Source organism: Acomys minous (genome assembly GCF_964271855.1).
Source record: "Acomys minous genome assembly, chromosome: 13".
NCBI classification, from domain to species: domain Eukaryota; kingdom Metazoa; phylum Chordata; class Mammalia; order Rodentia; family Muridae; genus Acomys; species Acomys minous.
In genome coordinates, this window is record NC_140495.1 from 80496232 (window position 1) to 80520915 (window position 24684).

Below are 24684 nucleotides of genomic sequence, written 5' to 3' on the forward strand. Positions count from 1 at the left end.
CTAGACTGAGGCACACGGGGTGGGTAAGTGGGTTTCCTTCAGCCAATCCAATCCACATGGGCTTTCCAGGAGCCACACAGAAGGGGCACAGCTATTCAGTTGGCTGTCTCTGAAATATAAGGACACTTCTAGAATAAAACAGGTCACTTGGTATGGGAATCAATAGTTATCTCTCTTATCACAGCAGGAACTTGGTTCACCTAAGAATTTAAGGACATTATCTATTGTCACCAAGCTGGCTAGAAGCAAAGCCTGAGCACTAGCCTGGAGCTGTCACACTGCCAGTCCTTTTCCTTGTGAAAGCATGTTACCTAGCAGGGCAAAGCCTGGGCTCCACCATGGTTTCTATATGTAGTTTCTACAGCTCTAGAACTGAAATGAGGCTCTCAGACTTAAGACTGCAGTGGCCCCACAGTCCCAGACTGGATTTTGGTTTTGCTCAGAAATCTAAGAACTGTATCTTCACTCTGCTTAGGTCTAGTCATAGAAAATGAGGGCTCTGTTGGTGGTTAGAGGCTACTTTTACCTAGAGGATTACTTACTTTGATGTCCAATAGTTTAGGCCCAGGGAGGGGGCAATTAAGAGAACACAAAGTAGAGAGGTCTGACACCTGACATCACATGTTTTTCTTTTTCTTTTTTTGCCAGAAGCCACAACTTCAGCATTATAAACACATTTGCAGGCACAGAACATGCAGATTCCTCAGTTGTCATCTATGCTGTGTGTATGGGTGCACACTTGGCAAGGCAGGAAGATCTTGAGTTAGAGGCCAACGTAGGCCTCAAAAAACAAAAAACCCTCCAAAAGCAAACCCCACAAAAAACAAAATAAAAATGCAAAAGCCAAATAAAACAAAGGCAAACCACTTTTTAGTATTTTTATAAATTTATTTAAAAACAAAACAAATGAAACACAAAACAAACAAACAAACAAACATACAAAAACCCAATTGCAATGACATCAATGATCACCTGTTCTCCCCTTACTGGTGGGAAGACCTACATAGTTGAGTCCCAAAGGAAAATCAAGACATTATTATCAGGCACCCTGTAGCCAGAAGAGGCTGTTGGTGCAGTGGTCTAGACACTGGGGTGTCCCATTACCAGTGCAATTAAAATATATACATTTGCAGTTATCCTGCAACAAAAGCACTCAGGAAATAAGAGTACTGTGGTAGACCAGCAGCCCACTCCTCCATTTATTCTGTATTTTTGAAGCCATCACTACAATCACAAGAACAAAGTAAAAAGAACTAAGTTAAACAAACAAAAACCAGCCCCGCACCCGCTCTGTGGGCTGCTACGCTGTGTTAGAATGACCACGATGAAAGGGTCACGGAACTAACTGCAATGCAATCACAAAGTGTTATTAACTCAAGCATCTGTTTCAAAGGAAATAAAACTCAAACTTGCCTTTCTCAAAATGAAACTCAGCAACAATATGAGGTTAGGGTTATATACAAACTTACAGACACAAATAAATAGCATTCTACAATTGCTGGCTTAAGCACTAGACATCTGAGGAATCCCTGAACCCTTCCCTCAGAATCCTTACTACCCCAAAGGTAGAAATTCCTCATGGTTTTCAGTAATCTCTAAAAACTCAGAGAAAGAGCCAGAAGTTTCTAGTGAGTTTACTAAAAAAGATCAGCCCCCTCTGACCTCTGGAAGCCAGGAGAAATGGCAAGATTCCTGGGAGTAGAAAGAGATGGCTTACTTCACGCTTCTCCAATTAAACTGGTCTCTCTGTGATATTCCTTTATAAGGTTCAATTCTTTCCCATCTTGAACACAGAACAAAGTCAAAGAGCCAGTCTTTAGACTTGACTGGTACTTTAACTAACCCCAAAATCTTTGGAATGACTGTGTTTGACTTTGATTGCAGAGAAGGAAGGCAGCCTCTTCAAAAATCCCAACCTTGGTTTTCTCTTCCAGGGCTCGGCATCTACGGGGCTGGGGCTGGGGGCATGTATGTGTGTGTGTGGCTCAGTGCTAAGAGTGCTTGTCCAGAAACAGATTTCTGAGGCCCAACTCATCCTGGGAACGGTGGCCCAATTCCTGACCCTGCAGGAATCTTTGTCCCAGTCTGTAGTTGATCCCTACAGCAGATTTTGTGTGCAAACCTTGCTGCAAGGCCTACAGAGAAAGGAGAAAACAAATGGAAACTGGCACCAGAGAATCAGCTGCCATGGGAAGAATGTTCAGCTCTGGGCCAGCGCACAGGCAGGGGTGAAGCCCACGCCTCTTCTACTCTGAGCTCCAGCAGTACTCCAGTCTGCATCTAGCTGCTGCCTCCACAGGGCTTTTTCAGGCAATATAAAGAACACATCTCCAACTTCTCTCTAGTGCACATCAGAGGTGCCAGTGTGAACATGACTTGGTCTCTTCAGCTTAAGATTCACACTTGGCATCCATCTGCTGGAGAATCATACTCTATGGCAGCCCTTGGCAGGCAGGGCACTTGCTCTCTAGACTGAAATGCACAGATCCTTCCATTCTCTACTCGCTGGTATAAAGCCCATGATTAAATATCCTAGGTTCACCTCTGTTGAGGAGCAACTGTAAACATCCCCAATACTTCAGCACAGATGTTGTGAAGTTTTGTCTCTACTGGGAAAGTCAGCTGCGCGGTCCACTTCCCCTCTAAACTGTCTTTAAACTGGCCACAGTATGAACTATGGCGCTGATGGCCAATAGAGGGATGAGCAGACCACAGTCAAAGCTAGAAAGATATTCAGCAATGTACCTTTTAGATCCTTTTATCCTGAGTCCAAAATATCCTCTTTGTGCTTTCTTGGTTGAAGTAAAATACCAACCCAGGATGTGGGCAGCCAGATTCTTATCAGCACAGGCCAGAATACTGCAGCTCAGCTTGGCTGGTCCATATCCTAACAGGAAGCTCCTTGTTTGAATGCAAAGTGTTCATGCATCAGCCAGCCCAACCTCCCGCCAGGGGATGGGCGCTACTGATTCCATAGGAAGGCAGGGGCTATGGCTGCCTTTACCGTGGATTTACCATAGACCAGGTTGAGAAGGCTGCTCTCCTACGGCAAATGTCGACTGGCTGGCCTTGCCACTCAACGTAAGTGCTTGTGTATGTAATGCTGGGCTGGTAAATACCTCCTTTATCATTCAATTCACAAAAGGTCAGTGCCACCAACAGTCTGAAACAGGTCCTGAATGAAAGGGTGAGACAAAGGCTTGCCACTTCAGTTCATCAGCCATTGCTGCAGCTGTAATACTGAGCTAAGTAATTTCTGTCCTGAGAAAGGGCAGAGTGCAACTGTCAGTGTCCCGTCGGAAGTCAGTCCATCTCCAGGAACAGTGGAGAGGAACGCGACCGATCAGCTCTGCTGCCCTCCTGTGGTTAGGAAACTCGGATGATCTGTGTCATGGCTTCCTCATCAGCTTGGTTTGGATCCTACAGAGAAAGACAGCACAGTAGTCCTTTATAGTAGCAACAGGAACTGGCTCTTACAACTTAAGGGCGTAAGTACTTGGTGGCTGGGACACAGGCCCAGAGCAAGCACAGTGACATGCTGTGTTTCTGTGCCATTATGTCAACACAATGGCTACACCTGGCAGTTCCTAATCACAGACATGTGCAGACGGCAACTAGACAGAGGGGCTGTCAAGCTGGCTTGCAGTGCGATGCACTAGGAAGACCCTGCAGACTGCCTTGAGGATAAAAGCCTTCACTATCTGACACAGAACTGCCTGTGGTCAACTGACGAGACCTTGTAAGAGTGTAGACAAATTCCACGTTGGGGACAGTGAAGTGAGCCAACAAAAGAAATTCATTAACTCAACAGTATTTATTAAGCATTTGCTCAGAAATGGATCCTAAGCTAAGCCTAGCAAACACAAGAGAACAAAACTTTCTACTTTGATGTAACTTACAGTCCAGGAAAGAAAGCAATGTATACCAAATAGAGAGTCTCTTGATGTTTTTTATAAAGAACAGGATGAGATTATAGGAAAATACAAGAGTAAAAGAGCTCTGCTTGAGAGTAGGCTAAAGGTCTTTCAGATCTAAGCCAGGCCTGAGAGGAAAGAAGACAGAAATGGTCTGTGGTGGCACACACCTGTAACCCTAGCACTTGGGAAACTCGGGCAGGAATATTGAAAATTTGAGGATAGCCTAGGATATGTAGTGAGAAGAGATGGTCATACGAAAAGATGGAGAAAGGAACACTACAAACTGTAAACTGTAAAGACAAAGGACCATGTAGGAGCAACAAATAAATGCATAAACAGCAAGCAAATAAGAACAAACGACCAGGCCAGGCTGACATCAGCTACGGGGGGACAGAAAACCATTCAAATTATGTTTCAGAGATAAAACTAGAAGAACTTCATAATCAGAACCACCCAAACTTTCCCGAGTGGTGCCGAGCCACAGGCTTAGGTAAGAGGCTAATGAACAAGCACTCCATTTTGGACACAGGGATCACAAACGTGTAAGAGATAACTAGTGGGGCTCTACTACCTAGGTCTGTTGACGCATGCCAGTCAAATACCCTGTAGGACTGACCTACCCACAGCTCCAGAACCCTTCAGAAGACCCAATCTCACCCAATTAGCTTAAATTCATTTACAGCCAAGGCAGGCCCTCCTCAGCTTGTCACCTTCCTGCCTCAGCTTCCAGAGTAACTGGGACGACAGGGCTGACTCAGCTGTACTGACATTAGGCAAGTTACTTACTGTCTCAAAACCTCATACTCAGTTGTAAAAGTGGTGACAAGTTATTCCTATTCCATGGATTTGAGGTCGCCACAGTCAGGCAAACAACAAAAAGAGCTTACTCAAGTGCTTAGCATAAGACCTGCTACATAATAGTAAATGTTACCTACTGCTAAGAGCATGCTGAAAGAAAGCAAAACTTTTCCTTAAAATAGAAAGAATTGAGACGTTGAAAGTAAAAAAAAAAGCCACGGGGTCAAAACCTTTAGTCCTTTTAGAAAGGGAAACTAAGCAACACTACCACATGCTGTTTCTACTTTGATTATTGCCAATAAAGAGAAAGCATGCAACACAAAAGGGAAGGGCTCTTTCACCGTACCTGCATGTGAGGACTGTCCTTTTCTTTTGGAGAGAAGAACCTTCCCCCTTCACCACGTTTCCGTGCCATGGCGTGCCGATGCCGAGACTCATGGAGGTATTTCTGAAGAAAGAGAAATCAGATCATTACTGTTCTCTTAGCATTGACCCTTCTTCTGTTCCAGTAACTGACTGAGGTTTGGTCAAGCAACATCTACAGGTATGTGAAACTAGGTTTGGATGCTGGCTAACATGACAGATGGACGCCTTTAAAAAAGGAGAGAGCCTTTTTGATTCCTTTGGCTAGACCCAACTACCACTGTGGAATACAACCAACACACGAACAGTGCAGCTGTAAGACAAGAGAGAGAGTCCTGAGAACAAGTTTTCTCTGGATGTCTTTACTGTAGAAAGGGAAAAGTGTCTTGCTTACAATCCACTCTGTGTCCCCATTCTTACAGTAAACTTTCCTGCATCCCATTGTTTGGAACGAGCAAGGAAACCCACCATACTCTTGAGGCAGAACAACTGGGCTATTTCCTGCTGTGCACTCCCCATGGCATACACACCCTTCTTTCCTTTGGAATTTTCCCTTCTGCCTCTAGCTTAGCCCGGGCTTGTCTCCTCTTAAGGATGCGGTGATACTGTTTGGCATTCACATACAGGGGTTCTTCTTCCAGCATCTCTGCTCCAGGTAAAGGGATTCTTTGGATAGCAGGCACAGAGCCAGCTCCTGGCACCATCTGCACAAACAGGAGACCAGCCCTTATTAGTGGCATGAAAATTCTAAGTAAAACAGCACATCCACAGCCATCTACTGCTGTCTCTCCAGTGTCTGCAATAGTCTGATATGCAGGAGGTGTCAGAATGAGTCATGCTTCTTGTGGATACAGATCACTCTTAGTGCCTTAAGAGTCAAGTTAGCTTCAAAAAGTTAACCCCAGAAGCAAGCTCACAAGAGACACCAACTTGTAGTTCAAAGACAAGAGAGCCTCGTGGAAAGATTCAGTGACAAAGATCAGAATGGGGGGACCATTTTCCTTACCATGACCATTCCTCCTGAGTTGACCACATTGCCTGCCACTGGGAGTGTCACAGTGACAGTCCCTTGTCCACTACTGGTTGTGTTGGTATTGGCTCCTGTCTGAACGATCTGTGCTCCTGCCAAACTGGCTGCTGGGATGGTGATCATGCCTGAAACAGGGACTGTAACTTTAAGAAAACAAAACATAAAACAAAAACAGAACACACAAACAAACAACAACAACAACAACAACAAACAGGCACATGGAACAAAAAGAAGGGAAGACGGCTGGTTAGTCCCTTCCACCAGGCTTCTGTATATCCTCCTGAATAAACTGACAAACACTAGGGAAGAAAGGAAATGTCCTCTCCTACTCCTTTACTCAGCTTTCCTAAGTAGTCCATGTAAAGTCAGTTTTGAAAGTTTCTGTTAACAGTATAGGGTCCAATACCAAATGAATTATACTTTTACCCCTACACTGTAAGCACTCCAACAATGGTATCAAAAAGTCAAGATGATATGGAGGCCTCCCTACTACAGCACCATTCCCACTACCAACACAGCTGTTGCTGTTGCTTTTCTATGTGGAAACAATGCTGCAGGCAGCATGAGGACCTGGTCAGACTGCAGAGACCTTGCCAGGGCTCAGTGCAGCCTGTCTCTGTCCTATGTGAGTAACACACAAGCACTGCACTCTCTGGATTCAGTACACTGTAAAATCTTGGTCTCAACCAACCTGAGCTGAGGATGGCTCATCTAGCCTTTCTAGACTTAGTTATCTTCCAAAGCATTTACTTCTATTTAAAGCACATCTCCCCTTAAGCCAAGTCTAGATTTCTCATAAGAAATTTTGGCTCTATCCATCTCTTCCTAGGGCAAACTTCTCTAAGGCTCTGCATTCTATATGTGTATTTATATCTTCTTAGTGAGGCGGAGTCTCTTTGAGAAGTCCTCTTGACTCTAAGTAAACAACTCTATGAATAGATGTGGAGGCCTAGAACTAAGTAGTAAGAATTCTGGCCAACAAGCAGTATATGGTGACAAGAACTGATAATCACTGGCGATCTGGTGGAAGTCCTATTGTATAAAAATGTCATGGACTTCTTAACAATACTGATGCACTCCCAAGTACTCAAAGGCTAAAAAGAATGCCCTGAAAAGTCACAGGGCAATTGCGGCAGCTTACCTTGCTGGAGAATTGTGCCATCTGCATTAACTGGCTGGTAGACAATAGTCTGCCCTTCAGCAGTCTGGGCTACTTGCTGTCCCTGGACAGCAATCTGCTGTTGCGTCTGTAGAAAACAATGACATACTCAACAGATGACAAAGACCCACAGAGGGCCCAAGTACATTTTGATAGCTGTCTTCCATGTGAACTAGGTGGCTTGCTGCTTGACCCCTCCAGATCAGCTGTGCCCCTGTGCTGGTAGAACTGGGGAACTCACCTGAGTCTGGCCAGCAGTGACTGCAGTCTGTGGCTGCTGAATGATGATCTGCTGGGTCTGACCCTGCTGGCCTTGCACCTGCACAGCCTGTCCACCCTGGATCTGGATCTGACCAGGAGGTACCAACTGTATCTGTGGGAGAGAATACACACAAAGGTTAGCACCAACCCAATGCCACTCCTTTGATTCCTATTTGTTTTTACTTACTTTATGTGCATAGGTGCTTTGCCTTCATGTATATATGTGGGTGTGTGTATGTGTGTGTGTGCACGCGCGCGCACACACGCATGTATATATATACATGGTCTAGTGCCCACAAAAGCTGAAAGAGGGAGCTGGATCCCCTGGAACTAGAGTTACATATGGCTGTGACTACCAGGTAGGTAATGGAAATCAAGCCTGGGTCCTCTAGGAGAACAGCTCATGTTCTTAACTGCTGAGCCATCACTGCAGCCTCACTCTTTGATTTCTGCCAAGTAGCTGAATAAACTCCTCTAGAGACCAGGAAATACATGGAGGCATGTGCCTGTAATTGTACAACTTAGGAAGCAGAGGCAGGATGATCAGGAATTCAAGGCCAGTCTTAGGGACATAGTGAGTTTGAGGCCCTGACCCCAAAATTAGAGTAATAAATGCTTTGAAGAGGACAAAAGTCTTGTTCCAACATCACCTATCAATTATTGAAAAGCATTTTTCCATTTTTCAAATCATCAAATAATTCTGAATATTATTTGGGTACCTACAATTAAAGAATCAGTGTCCATTTAAAGAAATACAATCATTGGTGACATGGTTAATTTGTTAAGTACATTTACTTAAAAATACTCTGAAGTGTTTTATAAATAAATAAATAAAACAACTTTAAAAACATACTCTTTCCAAGTCAAATTTTAAGGTCATATAGTCAAGGCTATGCAACACCATCACTGACTGGCTATAGACTGGCTGTGACTGCTGAGGGAGTTTCTAGAGTAACTGAGGTGGGAAAACGCATCCTAACTGCAAGTGGCATCCCACGTCCTAAACTGAGTAAGAAAAGGAGACCGCCTCCTGCCTGCAGATTCATGTGCTCCTGCTGCCACGTCTTCCTTCTCACCATGGTGGACTGGTACCCGTAAACTGCGAGTCAGAAGAAAAGTAGCCAATACAAATGCTTCTTGATGTAAGCTAACGCCTTCTGGGATAATGTGTTACACAGCAGTAGATAGGTAAGGTGATGTGACAGATAGTCTTGTCTTAATCCTGTTGCAAACCCCCACTAGCACTCAGCACTGCTGTTAGTGTTCACCTACCTCTTCCCCACTTCAACTCTGCTTACAGGATTTGAAGTGCCAAGCCTCCCATAGCAAGCACAGAAAGTAAGCGATCCTATGTGGTAACCAAACCTATTTCCTTTCCTTATCTTTTTAAAAAGATTTGTTTATTTATTATGTATACAGTGTTGTGCCCGAAGAGAGTATCAGATCTCACAGACGGCTGTGAGCCACCATGTGGTTGCTGGGAATTGAACTCAGGAGTTTGGAAGAACACCTCTCCAGCCCCCCTTTCCTTATCTTACTAGCTATAGTCTTAGAGACATTCTTGGACCTTTCTGTTGGGCTACACACTGCCCAAGCTTTCTTAAGGACTCTTGAACACTACGTAACTCACAATTTAAAACATTGACAGCTGACTAAATCAGCAGCAAAGTCCACCTGGCCATGAGTGGTTTGGGAATACCTGCTTACTACACAGTACTGTACTTCTACAACACAAGCAGAAAGAGTCCAAGCACCAAATAAAATAAAGGGTAGGACTCAAGGGAAAGCGATTTCCCCAGAACACTCTCTTCTTTAAAACATCTACTCTGCAGGCTAGGGAGCCAGTTCAGAGGTAAAGCACCTGCGGTACGGCATGAGGAGCTGAGTGCGGACCTTGGCATTTACAGGAATGCACAGCATGAAGGTTTGCATCTGCAGCAGCCCTGCAGGACGGGACAGCAGGGATGAGGCAGACAGCAGTGGCCCCTCAGAGCTCACAGCTTAGCCAGTCAATAAGAGACTTTGCCTCAAAAACTAAGGTGAAGACAACTGACCTGGCCTTTGCTTGTATGTGCAAATCTGCACACACACAAATACATACACCATCCACACTCATACCTAATGCCTACTCTGATTTACAATTTAAATACTTTTAAAAATACCACTCACCTGCTGTAAACCTTGTGTTCCAGACACAGGTACTTGCATGATAGTTTGGCCTTGTCCACCAGGCACAGCCTGGACCATGATGGGTTGGCCAGTTGATGTAATAAGCTGGCCTCCACTGACTTGCACCATTAATGGCTGCCCCTGGACCTAGAATGAAATAAAATATCAACAATGAAATAGTGTGAGACACAGTGGCTTCACCAAGACAATCACTGGTCACTGAACTGCCCTGATGCCCAATAAGAGGGGAGGCAAGACAGACTTAGGAAAGTCAGTAGGTGCCCCTCCCCCGCACCTCCAAGACAGGGACTCTCTAGGCAATGCTAGCTGGCCTTGAACTCAGATACCCTGCCTCTGCCTCCCAAGTGCAGAGATGAAAGATTAATGGCCTGAAAGACATTAATTTTAATCAACCCCCTTCTTTGTGTGTGTGTGTGTGTGTGTGTGTGTGTGTGTGTGTGTGTGTGCTAGCACAGGTTATGAGCATACTACAGAGAGTAAGACGTCAGATCCCCTGGAGCTTGAGTTATAGGTGATTAAGAGCTGCCTGACATGGTGCAAGGTACACAACTCAGCAGCAGTATGTGCTCTTAACAATTCAGCCATCTCTACAGCTCCAAGAAAGTCTTATGTTCTTCAATAGCTCTGATATTTTTTGATTGAGTGACAAAACCTATCTAGAGTGTAGAAAATTCCAATAGGTATAAGGCATTTATCACTAAACACAGGCTGAGCCCAAGAAAACTGTCAGGTTACCAAGACTGTTTGCCTTCTCCAATCAGTACCTGGGAATGGTTCTGGTAAGGCCGGAGAAGCAGCAGTGAGGGGGAGGTAATGGAGGTGGGTCCTGAGAAGGGAATCAAAGTGCAGCCCTCACTTTAGGGGCTAGACAGGAAGAGCTCTGAAAGCTCACTTGGAGGGTCTCAAGCAAAAGTGGAATATGAACATTTCAGGAATGGTGCTGCCTGCAGTCTACCACTAAAGACCATGGCACAGCGCAGGCCAGCATACTCAACACCCAGGAGGCTGAGGCAGAAGAAGCACGTGTTTGAGGTCGGAATGGGCCGCCCGTTGAGTTCAGGTAAGCCTGATTGATGGTGAGTTCAGGTAAGCCTGATGGTGAGTTCAGGTAAGCCTGATGAGACCCTGTTTCAAAACCAAAGCAAGACTCCCCAGAAATATTTTCCAGTCAGTTTGTGATCATCACAATAGAGTTCATACTGCATCTTAAAATATTTGCAAAGTTACTGAAATCAGATAGCTATTGTGTGTGAACAGAATTTCCAATTTTCAAGACTTCTGAGTCAACAGACAGAAAGGAAGTTGCTACAAATGCTCAGTCACATCTTGAACCCCAATGTGAAAACTCAAGAATGCCTTTCAGTCGCCCAAACAGAAGCTGCTTTGGATTGAGCAGGTCTGCCAGGACAAATCCCAGATTCTCATTGTAGAGCCTGTCTCTGCTTGAAGGAAGGATGTGTAACAGACCAGCCTGAAACACTTGCCCTTAGCTGCAGCAGAAGCAGCCTGCCCCGGCAACATCAGCCAGCTGCGCTGCTCATTTGTCCTAGATGAGTAAGATGCTGAGGACTTCCTCTCCTCTCCACCAGAATCATCAGGAACAGTCCAATCTCGGGTGTCCCTTGAGAAACTTAACCTTTTGGCTTATTTGCTCATTCTCTCCACTTAAATTTCCTTTGCTATACTAATGCTTTTGTGTGATGTGTTAGGAAACTTATCAGAAGCCTTACTGCAGAAGTAAAAGAACGAACTATTTAAAATTCTAAGCTGATGAGCCTTGTGGAGAAGTTCCCATCACTTCATTTCTGTTCAACGTGGTCTAGATCTGATTAAGCAGACACAGCTGTGTTGTCACTGCGTGCTAGAAGGTTGTGCTGTTCCCTGTGTGAAAGTGAAGGCCAGATGCTGACACTGTAGGTCATCTGCTACTGCTTACCAGCCCCAGGTTCTGCCTGCTTCTGCCTCCTAGTGCTGGGGTTACAGGGACAAACCTACATATTAAGATGACTTCTATAGATCCAAACTTAGGTCTTCACACTTGTATAGTGTACACTGAGTCATTGCCTCAGTCCTCGAAGTTGACATACATTTTAGAACACTTAATAACTTTCTAGTTAGCCATCATCTCTGGTCCTCCCCACCCCCCCTGCAACATGCTATATACACATGCAATAAAGGATTTGAGACTCTGAAGAGCTCACTGTGTTTACAACAAATGAATGATCACAAAGACTCATGCACGAGACAAGAAGCCACACAGTTTAGTGCATATTACACTCCCATTCCAGGGTGGTTAATGACAATCCCAGACACAGGTTTCATGTATAAAAAGATAAAGCAAGCAAGAGCAGAAAGCTACTGCACTCCCTGAGACTCCAACTGCGCAAGAAGACAAAACAAACTTCTCTCATCTTAATATATGTGTAGAACTAGCCACATGTCACCACCAAACACTACTAAGTGGCAGGGTTAGGATAGGTTGAGTCAAATGCTTACAGCAATGGTTCTCAACCAGTGGGTCACCACCCCTTTGGAGTCTGAATGACCCTTTCACAGGGGTAGCCTAAGACCTTTGGGAAATATGGATATTTACATTATGACTAATAACAGTAACAAAATTAGTTATAAAGTAGCAATGAAAGTAATTTATGGTTGGGGTCAGCACAAGGTGAGGAGGTGTATTAGAGGGTCACAGCATTAAGAAAGTTGAGCACCACTGGCTTAGAGGAAGGAGTGGGTATCTGTAGGAGGATCTTGGCAGCACTCGTAATAAAGTAAGAGGCCAGTCTGACTTGAGAGGCCCTACTGAGTTATTCTAATTCAATGGAGGAAGAAAGGGAGGACAGGCATCTGAGTTTTGACAATTTCTCAAAACCCTTAATTCCTAATGGACCCAGAAAACACCAATGTTGCTACTCTTTATTTTTCAAAGGAAATCAGGATATTTGACTTGATCATACATTAATAGTGAAGAACACCATTGGTTAACTCCAGTTTTTTGTTTTCTAAAAGCATATCAATATAACCATTAATAACTTTTTGTTTTAATTTTTTTAAGAGAGTCCAACACTGTTCCAAACTCATTCTTCCTGCCTCCATATCCCAAGAACTGGGACAAGAGGCATATAACACTTAAGAGTGATGCAGTCATCTCTGCAGAGCTCGCACCAAGTCAGCAAAGATTATTCAGTTCTCAGATAAATTTTGCTCAGTGCAATGGCTGTTTAGCAGTCAAGCCACTTTTAGCAAAAACAAAAACACAGTGCAGCTCATGTGTACATGCCAATGTGTGTATGTCCTTCTACGGTGTAATATAATTCTATGCCACGTGGCTGGGTTGGTATCTAAAGCCACTTGCAGAATGTCTTCCTGTTGCTTGTTTCCTGGCATTTACTTAGCTCATAGCTCTCAGAAAACTGACACAGCAATAGCCACACATCTTGGCATGGGACACTGGCATGTTGGCCTCAGAGACAGGTTAGCAGCACAAAAGGCATGCGACTTTGCCATTCAACTTGAGACCAAACACAAACAGCAGCAGACAAGCAATGTTCATGCAGTGCTCACAGAAAATCAGAGAGGGCACCACTACCTGGAGGGTCTGGACTTGCTGGCCTGAGGCAGATGCCACCTGGGCCTCAGTCTGCAGCTGGACAGCAGTGACACCACCCTGCTGCTGAGAACAGGAACAGGAAGAGCTTGAAATGCATCAGGATGGAAACTTATAGCTCAAGACATGAGATCACTGAAGGACAGGGAGGAATCTCTAACAAGTTTCATCCCACATAGGAACTTTCAAAGGTGCGGACTCCTATATTCAAGCAGTTGTGTAGCAAGATCTGTCCCCAGAGTGGACCTTACAACATACTTTTATTATTACTCAAAACACCAAAATTTATAATGCAGTCCTTTCTAGGAATTTCACCCTTCTACTATACATTTATGTTAAGAATCTTTTTATTTCCTTAGGTTCACAAGAACAAAAGCATCAGGTTTTAAAGCCTTGAAACTAAGCGTTCCTGGGGCTTTAATACATCACCAAGGAAGAAAGAACTAGCCATGGTGATCCAATTCCAGGCCCAGGAGGCTACTGCTTTTACATCCCCAATGAAAATTTATTCCTATGCAACTAACTGCTTCAGGCAATGTTTTCAGGAAGTCAGCCTAACTTCCTATCCTGGGGATCCTCATGGGAGAGAGATGCACTAACAAGGGTCTGCCTGTGGGGAAGGCCCCTCCTCTAAGACAGCTCAGGGGAGCTGCCAGTGCCAGCAGAGTGTGGAAAGGAAGGAGGCTGGAAGAAAGCCACCATGCTCAGCTAACCCCCTTCCCATTGATCAGTGGGCTAGAAGGCACCATCAGTACTTCCCTCACCCTCACTACTACTCTGTACTAGTGAACCTCCATTCTGAGGAGAAAACACACCAAGGACAACGATCCTGGTCTATGATCAAAGAGAAACAATGTCTTTTCTCCCCAAATCTCAAGAGTAGGGGGAAAAGAAAAGAGAAGGTACTATAGACCCAAGTAAAAGCATGGAAAATGTTATCTGTGCATTAATTCAAACATCTGGTCAGCTTTCCTGTGCAACAAGCCAGCAGCAGGTGCTTCCTCCTTCTTCTTCTTCTTCTTCTTCTTCTTCTTCTTCTTCTTCTTCTTCTTCTTCTTCTTCTTCTTCTTCTTCTTCTTCTTCTTCTTTTTGGAGAAAGAGTTTCTCTGTGTAGCCTTGGCTGTCCTGGACTTGCTTTGAGGACCAGGCTGGCCTTGAACTCATAGCAATCTACCAGCTTTTACCTCCCTGGGTGCTAGGATTACTGGCAGGCAACACCAGGCCTTTCTAATATGTACTTATCCAGAGTAGCACTCAAATATTGTCCTAATATTAAACTACAACTGCTCTCTGTGGTCTCTGTGGTAGAACAGAGGCTGCCTGCAATCTGACTATTGTGTGTTGTAACCAAATCCTTACTTTATCACAAATTGGCATAAAACAAGAGAAACAAGTAGACTGAATGAGAAAAGCAGAGTAGGATTTCTGGCTTCAATGAGCTAGAAAAGGCAACCTACTTTTAAAGTGATTCTCATTAAGAACAGATGCAACACACTGATTCATAGTGCAGCACCAGTCATGAGACCCAGGGCTTCATAAGGTCTGACAGGGGCTACGAATTCCCACAGAGTAAGGAGAAACCTGTTGCTGCATCACCAGCTGTGGTACTGTGACGGGCAAATCACACTTGCTCCCATACCTGCTGCTGAATCTGGCCAGCCTGCACCACGATCTGCTCTGTGGAACTGTTGCTGTTTGTCGTATACTGCTCCATGGTCCAGCCACGTTAAGAGTCCTGAAGCTTCACTCTACAGATCCCAGGCACAGGTAGCGACTCCTATTAGAAAGGGAAGGAAGAAAACCTAAAATGAGTCACTCAGTAAAGGCCCTCAAGATACTTACAATATTTTATTTTATTTATTATTTGCAGTATTTAGAATAATATAAAAGAACACCAGTAGGAGATGCTCATATACTCATTTTTAAAAAGAGTACTATATAGCATAGTCACAAAAATACCATGGTCAGGCTAGTGGCAAGTATCTACAGTCTCAGCACCGGAGAGCCTGAGGCAGGTAGCTGAGAGGCTGGGCCAGCCTGGGCTACACAAACCCTGTCTCAGAAAGGTTAACCAACAGAACAAACAAACAAACAAACAAACACCATGACATTTTATTTTTACACTTAAAAAGAATTATTTATTTTGGCTCAGTTTTAATGATTTTAGCCCACTGTGTGTACGGGGTTGAGAGATGCATTTTCACACCACGGTGGCCAGGACAGAGAATGAAATCTCTAAGTGGCCAGGGCAAGAAATAGTTCCCAATAACAAACATTTCCCTCACAACCCACCAGGGGCTGAATCCACCCAGACAGAGCTCTCAGGATTCAATCCCCTGTAAACAATCCTCACAGACATACCCAGGTATGCTTTACTAATTTCCTGTTTCTTATTCTAGTTAAGCTAATACAATTGACCACCCTTCAAAATTACATTAAAACTTAGAAGTACTGTTAAACCACCTCTTGTCACAAGGCCCACTTTCAAGGCAGATCTACTTTAGAGAATTTGTACCACACATTTGGGCCCAAACATGCTATTCTCCTGAGCTACATATGCCACAAACAACCTCAGGCTGGAGGTTTGTTACTTACTAAGCAGTTACAAATGCTTTGCTTATCAAAACCTCCACTCTGAGTGGGCCTGGGGGTGGGAGGGTCTCATGCTTATAATCCCAGCACTTAGGAAACTGAGCTAAGATGATCAGCACTGGTGTCAAGCCAGCCTAGGCTACACAGTAAGTTCAGGACAACCTAGGCGAGAGTGAGAGACAGACTTTGGCCTCAAACAAAAAACTCCACCGCTATACAGAATTCTGTCTATTCAAAACAAAACCACCCCCTCAGATTTCCTGGGCACAGTGATACAGGCCTTTAACTCAGCAAACACATCTGAGTTCAAGTTTCCAATGGGCGTTCCAGGCCAGCCAGGACTACATAGTGAGACTGCTTCAACCTCCATTAAGTAGACTAAGTCAGAAAGCTCTAGCAAAGCTTTGGAAGTTGTGCTGTAGTCCAGGATGAGGAACACAAAGAAATGGTATCAAAGATAGCAGAGACATTTAAAACTCGGTACAATAGACCCTATTTACATATGGTGTTCCAATACCCACCCTGGGTGTATAAAACCCCCTTTAGTACCAAATTTAAATATACTATTTTTTGCACATTCACTCTGCAGCAGAGCCTGAACAGTGAGCCCAAATGAACCTTTTCTTGATTGATTACTTCAGGTGTTTCTTAGAAATGAAAAGGAACCTGATATTCAAGTGTGTGCCCAAACCCTGACATTTAAAACTCCCTTTATGATCTGCTATCCTTTCCTTAACACCTCTCCTACCTGCCGGGCGTAGTGGCGCACGCCTTTAATCCCAGCACTCAGGAGGCAGAGGCAGGCGGATCGCTGTGAGTTCGAGGCCAGCCTGGTCTACAAAGTGAGTCCAGGATGGGCAAGGCTACACAGAGAAATCCTGTCTCAAAAAACAAAACAAAACAAAAAACAAAAACAAAAAAAAAAAAAAAAAAAAAAACACCTCTCCTACCTGTCATGGAGCTCCTTTCTAGTTATACATCTCTGCCCATACGCCACACAAGTAAAGCTAGGATTGTCCACGGCCTAGGAGAGAGGCCATATGCTTTTTGAGTCTGACTTATGGTGCTTAATGTAACATGCATTAGTCACGCTCTCTGAAGGAACAGAGCTAATAGAGTAAATGCATATGTGTATGAGTAGTTGTTTAGCCCATGAGGTTGTTGTCTCAGCTGGCCTTTAGTGTAGCTCAGGAACACTGAAGTAGGTTCTGTGCCAGTGAAGAAGAGCAAGCATGCAAAGATCGAGGGAGAAAATTTCCTTCTTTCATGTCCTTTCTATAGGTTGCCACCAGCAGAAGGCATAGCCCAAATGAGGGATAGAGCTTTGTCAGAGTGATGTTTTTATGCACTGTGTAAAGATGATCCTTGTAAATTCAAATGTTGATTTCTGTGCCTGTGCACAACTGATTATAAGCTGGACTTCAGCACTGTCATTTTTATGAAGCATCTCCTGTCTCGATGTTGTGTAAACACTGCTCTCCATCACTTTATTGGTTAATAAAGAGCTGAACAGCCTATAGCTGGGCAGGAGAGTTAAGGCGGGACTTCCGATCCCAGAAAGGGGGTCTCAAGTGGGGAACAGAGAGAGGAGAGTTGCCATCAGAACATGATGAAGAAGCAGGTGCCAGAGTGAGACTAACATGGCAGATAATGACCATGTGGCCGGAAGTAGGCCAAGCCAGTGTTAGACTAGCAGAGTATCTGGCCAGCTATAGTGCCTGAAGCCTTTACTAAATATAAAGGTCCATATCATTAATAGGGAGCTAGGGCAGACATAGAAAAAACCCTTACATTTTAAAGATCTTCCTACCTCAAAAGATCTGGATTACGGATGTCTTCCAACTTCAAATGATTCAATCAAGAAAAATGTCTCACAGGTGTGCCTAGCTCCTTAGGTTTTAGTTAATTCTAAATGTGGTCAAATTGATACCAAGAATAGCCATTGCAGAACTTTCTGGGTCTATGTTTTTCTTGCAAATTTCATTTCTATGGCTGTATAAAATTCCATCTTATATGTGCATGGCATTTTCATTTTCTATTCTGTTGATGACATCTGGCTTGGTTCCATTTCCTTGTTGTATAAAGAGCAGCAGTGCAAGTATCCCTGAGGAAGCTCAGAGTCCTTTGGGTACATGCCTAGAAGCCCTATAGCTAGATCACATGGTAGTGTATTTAATTTCTTGAGAAACCCCTGCTCTCATTTCCACAAACCAAAGTGTGAAAAAAAAAATAAGGCTCTTCTTTCCTATGCCCTCAACAGCATCTGTTGATCTTTATTTTCTGGATGGCAGCCATACTCAGGTGGGAAGGTGGGCTGGGGTAAGCTTTAATTTGCATTGCCTTGGTGGCTAAGAATGCTGCTCACTTTAAAAAATAGTGGCTTTCTGAGCTGCTTCTTTTGAGAATGGCAGAACCCATCTAGTGACTGGCAGTTCCATTCTTCTGGTGTTTAATTCACATGGTTTTCGGTGCTGGGAAGATGGCTCAGTTGGTAAAGCACTTGTCTTATGAGCATAAGAACTCAAGTTTATCCCAGACTGCCCAACACACTAGGCGTGGTGGTATGTTTATAAGGGCAGGGCTGAGAAGGCAGGGACAGCACCACCCTTGGGGCTCCAGTTTTGCCTAATTGGTGAGCCCTATACTAATGAGAGATCTGTCTCAGAGGAGGTCAGCTATCCAGAGGATGAGCAGTTGCCTTCAACAAATGCACTAATAATGTTGCAGATATTAACCAACTGTCTACAACATGCTGGTAAAAACTTTCTGTAGGCTATTCACTTCGTTAAATTTTAATTTCACAAGATCCCATTTGTCAAGTTTTAAGACTATTTCCAGTGATATCGTGTCCTACTCTGAAAGTTCCCACCCTGGACAAGCCTTTAGCCAAGCAAGGTCAGGTTGATCAGTCCTCGGTTCCTGGATGGAGGTGCATTCTCTTCTAGGTCTGTATCTTAAGTGTTTTCCCCCAGAAGTAACTTACCTTGTTTAAAAAAAAAAGAAAAGAAAGAAAAAAAAAGAGGATAAAATTGTGGAGAGATGAACCAGTATTTAATATGGCAGGTGATAACTGTAGAGTCTAAGCAATAGGTCCATGGGTGTTCATAATGCTCTTTCAATTGCTACATTAGTGTTGGGGGAAAATGTTCAATATAAATAGTAATCAGGCTCATTACCAGTAACCAAAACAGACCACTAAAGCATTTAGTGTGGGTTCCAATAAACTTCTTACCAGATTCTCCTAGCTCTCATTTGAACTTACAAAGACTAGCAAAGGAAAGATATTATGAATGGCAACATAAATTTAATCACTACCGTCTTAGCATTGTATAGAAACTTGTTACTTTACTAGCATCCGTTCATTGTATAAAACAGCGGTTTTCACACTATGTATGTAACCTGTCTGGACCACTCTGACACCATTTTCTGCTTTACAAATAATCTCCCAGTTGGATTGTTGTGAGTTCATATCCAGCCTGGTCCACAAAGCAAGTCTAGGACAGCCAGGGCTACACAGAGAAATCCTGTCCCTAAAACAAAAACAAAACAAACAAACCTCACCCCCACCAAAACCCCAAATGATCTTCCTTGCTGTCTTTATCTGGAGCATGCACCCAGAACCCATTTGGTACTTGTCTTTCTGAATATGCTTCTTTCTCTTACTATCATGCTCCAGTTCCATCCACTTCCCTTCAAATGACATGTTTTTGTTCTTTATGTATAAAACATTGAACATATATATTTTCCCTTTATCATGTCAGATTCCCTAACTTGGTGGTGAGGGAACAGCAATGAAGTGCAGTATATGTTGACTGTGGTTTCCTCATGTGTACCGCAAGAGTAGTATAGCAGGATCATCCACACTTCTACACTGTGATGGCTTTTCTTAATGTCAGCTTGATTGCCTGGCATTAACTAAAAACCCAAGCAGCTGGGTACATCTATGAGGAATTTTTCTAAATTAAAATTTTCTAACTTAACCTACCTTTAATCCAGATCTTTTGAGGTGGGGAGGAAGATCCACCTTATTCTGGTTACACCTTCTGGTGGAACGAAGCTTTTGCTCTTTGCATGCTTGCCTTTGCTGGCAACTTTTACTGGCCATACAGCCTACTTTTTCCATATTCTAGTGAATACTGAAGACCAGCTGAATATCCAGCCTCATGAACTGAACAACTACTGGATTCTTGGACTTTCTGTTAGTTGGGAGCCATTGTTGGACTAGCTAGACTACCTGTAAGTCACCTTAATAATATATACAGCCAGTCTCTCCGTTCTATTCCTCGAAAACCCTGACTAATTCATACGCCAGTTTCCATCTACTCCCTATAATGGCAGAGCTAATTTATATTCCAACCCATGATGCTTAAGAGCTATTCACCAATTCCCATCCTCACTAGCATTCTGTTTTCTTGATGACAACTATTCTGACTGGTGTGAGAAGGAACTGCAGTATAGTTTTGATTTGCATTTTCCTGATGGCTCAGCATATTGTTTTTAATACATAAAAGCTGGCCAATTCTGCAGATTTTCACACCAGCCTTTCCTGCTGTGCCTGTTAACTGAGTTGGTTCTTGAGAGACTCCAGGTACAATATGGAAAATCAGTCAAACTAAGTGGCTCCACTGGGGAAACCAATGTTTCCCTTTTTTTGGGAGGTGGATGGTGTGTGTATGTGTGTGTGTGTGTGTGTGTGTGTGTGTGTGTGTGTGTGTGTGTCTGTGTGTAGGGAGGATTCTCTGTGTAGTTCAACCTATCATGGAACTCTCTCTGTATAGACCAGGCTGTCCTCAAACTCAGAGATCCACCTAAGTCTACCTTCTGAGTGTTGGGATTAAAGGTATGTGGGCTGGGCGTGGTAGTGTACGCCTTTAATCCCAGCGCTCAGTAGGCGGAGGCAGGCGGATTGCTGAGTTCAAGGCCAGCCTGGTCTACAAAGGGAGTGCAAGACAGCCAAGGCTGTTACACAGAGAAACCCTGTCTCAACCCCCCAATATATATATATATTTTTTTCAAATTTTACTTTGTGTCTAACACACAATTTATCTGTCTCCAAACAAATTAAGTATGGCCTCCATTCATAAGTAAATCTGCTAACAGTAGCCCAGACAGAAAACGAATCAGTTTCTTGGGCATGAGAAAGGAAGTAGGGAGACTACCTAGACAAGCTCTACAAACCTTTTAAGGGTAACAAAAGTTCTCATCCTTTCCTGAAGTGGGGATTATACAGATGTGGAGAGCTTTAAAAACTCACAATATACACCGATTCAATGATTACATCTTCATGTGAAAAAATAGATATTAACATTCTCTGCATTTCAACACTTCCACTATTGCCAAAACCCCTTCCTATAAGGCTTTCTTCTTGGCTGAACTTCCATAAATCTGCATCTTATCAGATTAAAATAGAATGGAGTTTGATGGTGGCAAGAGGGCAGGAACGGCTGTTAGTAACATTGACTTAACTCATTTATTCTGGCGATAAAATGCTCCACTCTCAGGCCATTGAAACCCACTGTACTTTGAAGGGCAAAACAGTCTCAGCTTCAAATCTAGCAGACATTCTGCATTAATAAAGGAGTGATGGAGCTTAGAGCATAGCCCCAGGCTGCTCATAGTGCCTGCTCTTTGGCTCCAGGGGAGAGCTCCACGTTCCCGCTCAACCTTAGGCAGCAGAACTGTAACACAACCCGACACACTGCTTTTCCCTTGAACACTTCTTTCCTCAAGATTATGACAGAACTGACCCAGCTGGACTTAGTCTGTCTAGCTCTTCCACAAAATTGTGAAATGTTTTCAAAAGTGAGACTATGAATGAGAATGGATTTAGTCTGGCCTTTGAGACATTCTCTTCCCACAGCGTTTCCTGCCCATTTAGAAGGCACAGAAGCAGTTGGCCAGCAGGTAGAGAGGTAATCTATCTGAAGCTACTCGAAAACTGAAATGTCCAGAAACACAACCACAATAAGCATATGATCACGAAGGCCATCTGACTTGACAATCACAAGGCAACACCAGACTAGGACCTTTGAAGGCTCTAAGTTTGATCGTTTTCTCCACTAATGATGTACCACAAATTAAAGAATAAAACAAGATTTTAACTTCAAAGAGGCTTTTAAGTTTAAAGGGGAGCAAAAGTGTGTACTAGATTCCTAAGAGGAAAACAGAGTAAACAGGAGTTTTGAGAACAGAGGCTTTTCCAGCTGAGACTAAGCTAGGAAAAAGTGCCAGTGAATTAGTTTGAAGTGTAAGAAGGTTTTATCCAGACGATGATACAGTCTAGGGTCAAGTATTTCAAACAAAGGTAAAAGTCTGGGCTATGTCTAGAAAAATGGAGTCTTTACTATTTTTTAAAATGCAGATGAACCAGGAGTTTCCAGAGGCTAGAACGGTGATCAAAGGATAACTGCCTCTTGTCAGCAAAAACATTTGATAGTCCTCAAGTGGCCAGGTGCATCCATTTTTAAAATACCAACCAAGGTTAGACACCCAGTCCAAAGACATATATTTTTTAAAAAGACTGAATTGCAAATGTAAGAAATAAGGTGTGCTGTAAATTTGTCAATTTGACACAAACTAGGGCCGTCTGGAATGAGAAAATGCCTCCATAAGAAAGCCTTCTGGGCACTTTCTTGTTGAAGGTGGGGAGGGAAATCCCAATCCCTGGGAGGGGGGGGGTACCTCTGGGCAGGTGGTCTGTAGCTGAACGGCTGTTTAAGCCACGGGAAGAGCAGCAAGCCAGTAGACAGCACCTTTTTTTTCCCCGAGACAGGACAGCTTTGGCTGTCCTGGATTTACTTTGTAGACCAGGCTGGCCTCGCCCTCACAATATGCCTGCCTCTGCCTCCCAAACGCCGGGATTAAAGGTATGCGCCACCGGGCCCAGCTGAAACAGCATCTTTCTATGGCCTCTGCTCAGGTTTCTGTGAAAATAAACCTTCCCAAGTTGCTTTTCACAGCAATAGAAAAATCAAACTAGAATATAAGGGAATTTAGAAAGCAATTTAAACAAAGAAAAATTCCTAAAATGTGAATAGGAGCTATTTTGGTTTGGAAAGAGCATTGGATTCTGTTTCCTCACCCCGTCAGTTAAGAGTTCAGCATATGTGATTTTAAAAACCACACACAGAAAACAGACTTCAGGCATGGCTTGAGTTAAAAACTATTTTCCTCTCCCATATAAAAAATTTTTTTTCTCCCTAAAAAAATTTCAGCCATTATTATGGGATAGAAACCTTACATCAGCAACTTTTTTTTTTTTTAAACTTTAGGGGGGAAAATCCACTCAAGATCATTTTTAACCTCCAGTCAAAACTGTTCTCAAAAACTCCTTTGTAAGAACTACAGAGGTTTTTACAAACTGGACTTTCCCGCCTAAATTCAGCACTATTGGCCCTTTAGCACTATCTGCTGTCTACACGTTTTTTTCCCTCCGATGTCCAATCAAAAGTGTGGCAATGAAAAATAGACGGCTTCCTTATGCAAACAGCACTTCCCAGTATTGCACTGCATAACACTAACCCCCAGGTATTTTTTACCAGTCACTCCACCGAGCAGGCTTTTGGGTGACGCCCGACAAAGACTAGCTAGCAGCCCATGGCAGACTTCCTCTCCCGAAAAGGGGGGGGGGGGGGAGCGCGGTAGTTTTAAAGTATCAGCTTAAAAAAAAAAATTCACACGGGATTTCGAAGCGGACTAGAAAAAATTGACACGAATGGGCTGAGTTAATGAGTGGAGCCTAAGGTATATGAAAACAAAATCAGAGAGCATCCAAGGGAGAAAGCACACAGAAAGAAGACATTGGATAATAGGATAAACGGAACGAACAAAAGTTATCAGTCCTGCAAGAACGAGGTTTCAGACCCGTACAAAAAGAGGACAGTTAGGCTCCAGCACGGAGGTGTGCGGGCACGGTGGGCTGAACAACGGGGCGGGGAGGGGAGGAAATGACGAGCCAGAAAGGGGTGGTAACGGCGCCCTGCCGGAGCCCCGGGGTGGCGGGCCGGGAGGCGGGGCGCGGCGGGCGCGCTAACGGACCCGGGGTCGGTCTCGGAGGCCGCGCCGCGCGTCTCCGCCTGGCCTCGCTCCGGATCTGTAGTCCCGACTGAGGCTCAGGGTACGCCGGCCTCACCGGGGCCCGGAACGCGGGGACACAAGGATGAGGCTGGAACGACATAGGGAAACTGCCACAGCCCGTAGCTTGGGCGGTCGGACAGCTGCCCCCCCCCGGGACCCAGGAGTCGGGGACCGGAGAGGATCCGGATCCCGAGGAGGCCGGCACCAGGCCGCCATCCCGACCCTGGGCCACCCCCTTAGGCCTCCGCAGGCTCCGAGCCGGGGCTGTTGGCTACCCAACTCGGGCAGCCTCCCGCTCGACTCCCGGGCTCCACGGACGCCTGGGCCTCTCCTGAGTGGTCAGCGAGACCCGCCAATCGGGGCGCTGGGGCCGGCTCTGGGCCGCTGGATATTGGCTCCTCATACTCACCGTGCCTCGCTCCCCCGGTTCGCTGCCCGCGCTGATTGGCTCCAGTACCGGACCCCGAAACCCAATCAGAGGCTCCAGCCGCCGCCGCCGCCGCCACTGCCGCTGCCTCGCAAAATGGCGAATCTGAACAAAGGGGAATCGGGCCTCCCTCCAACCGCCTTCGCGCAAGCGCCTTCGAGGCCACGCCCCATAACCCCGGCCAACCCGGCCCCGCCCACTAGGCGGAGCACTGCGCAGGCGTCCCAGAGGCCACACCCACTTCCTGGATTTGATCCCTTC

General features: G+C 44.6%; 1 protein-coding gene across 11 annotated transcripts; it reads right to left on the reverse strand.

Moving 5' to 3' along the window:
- Positions 1-864: 864 nt before the first annotated feature.
- On the reverse strand, positions 865-24544 carry NFYA (nuclear transcription factor Y subunit alpha). Of its 11 annotated transcripts, none has more exons than XM_084755198.1 (10): positions 24406-24544; positions 14968-15105; positions 13311-13391; positions 9698-9844; positions 7509-7640; positions 7250-7355; positions 6085-6233; positions 5609-5782; positions 5062-5163; positions 865-3420 (listed from the first exon to the last, which is right to left on the reverse strand). In XM_084755198.1, exons 2-10 carry the CDS (start codon positions 15040-15042, stop codon positions 3367-3369), a joined length of 1020 nt encoding a protein of 339 aa, XP_084611324.1. In that variant the 5' UTR covers positions 15043-15105; positions 24406-24544; the 3' UTR covers positions 865-3366. The 11 variants fall into 11 exon arrangements, with proteins under 11 accessions (XP_084611324.1, XP_084611320.1, XP_084611323.1 ...); XM_084755194.1 differs by having other exon boundaries at positions 6085-6251; XM_084755197.1 differs by having other exon boundaries at positions 13308-13391.
- Between the last annotated feature and the right edge of the window lie 140 nt (positions 24545-24684).

Excerpts from the sequence above, each read along its gene's own strand:
- NFYA (XM_084755188.1), bottom strand. The coding sequence starts at position 15,042 with ATGGAGCAGTATACGACAAACAGCAACAGTTCCACAGAGCAGATCGTG. Across the intron at positions 7,356-7,508 it reads TCACTGCTGGCCAGACTCAG|ACGCAACAGCAGATTGCTGT; the intron begins GTGAGTTCCCCA and ends TGTTTTCTACAG. Across the intron at positions 6,252-7,249 it reads TGGCACAATTCTCCAGCAAG|TTACAGTCCCTGTTTCAGGC; the intron begins GTAAGCTGCCGC and ends GTTTTCTTAAAG.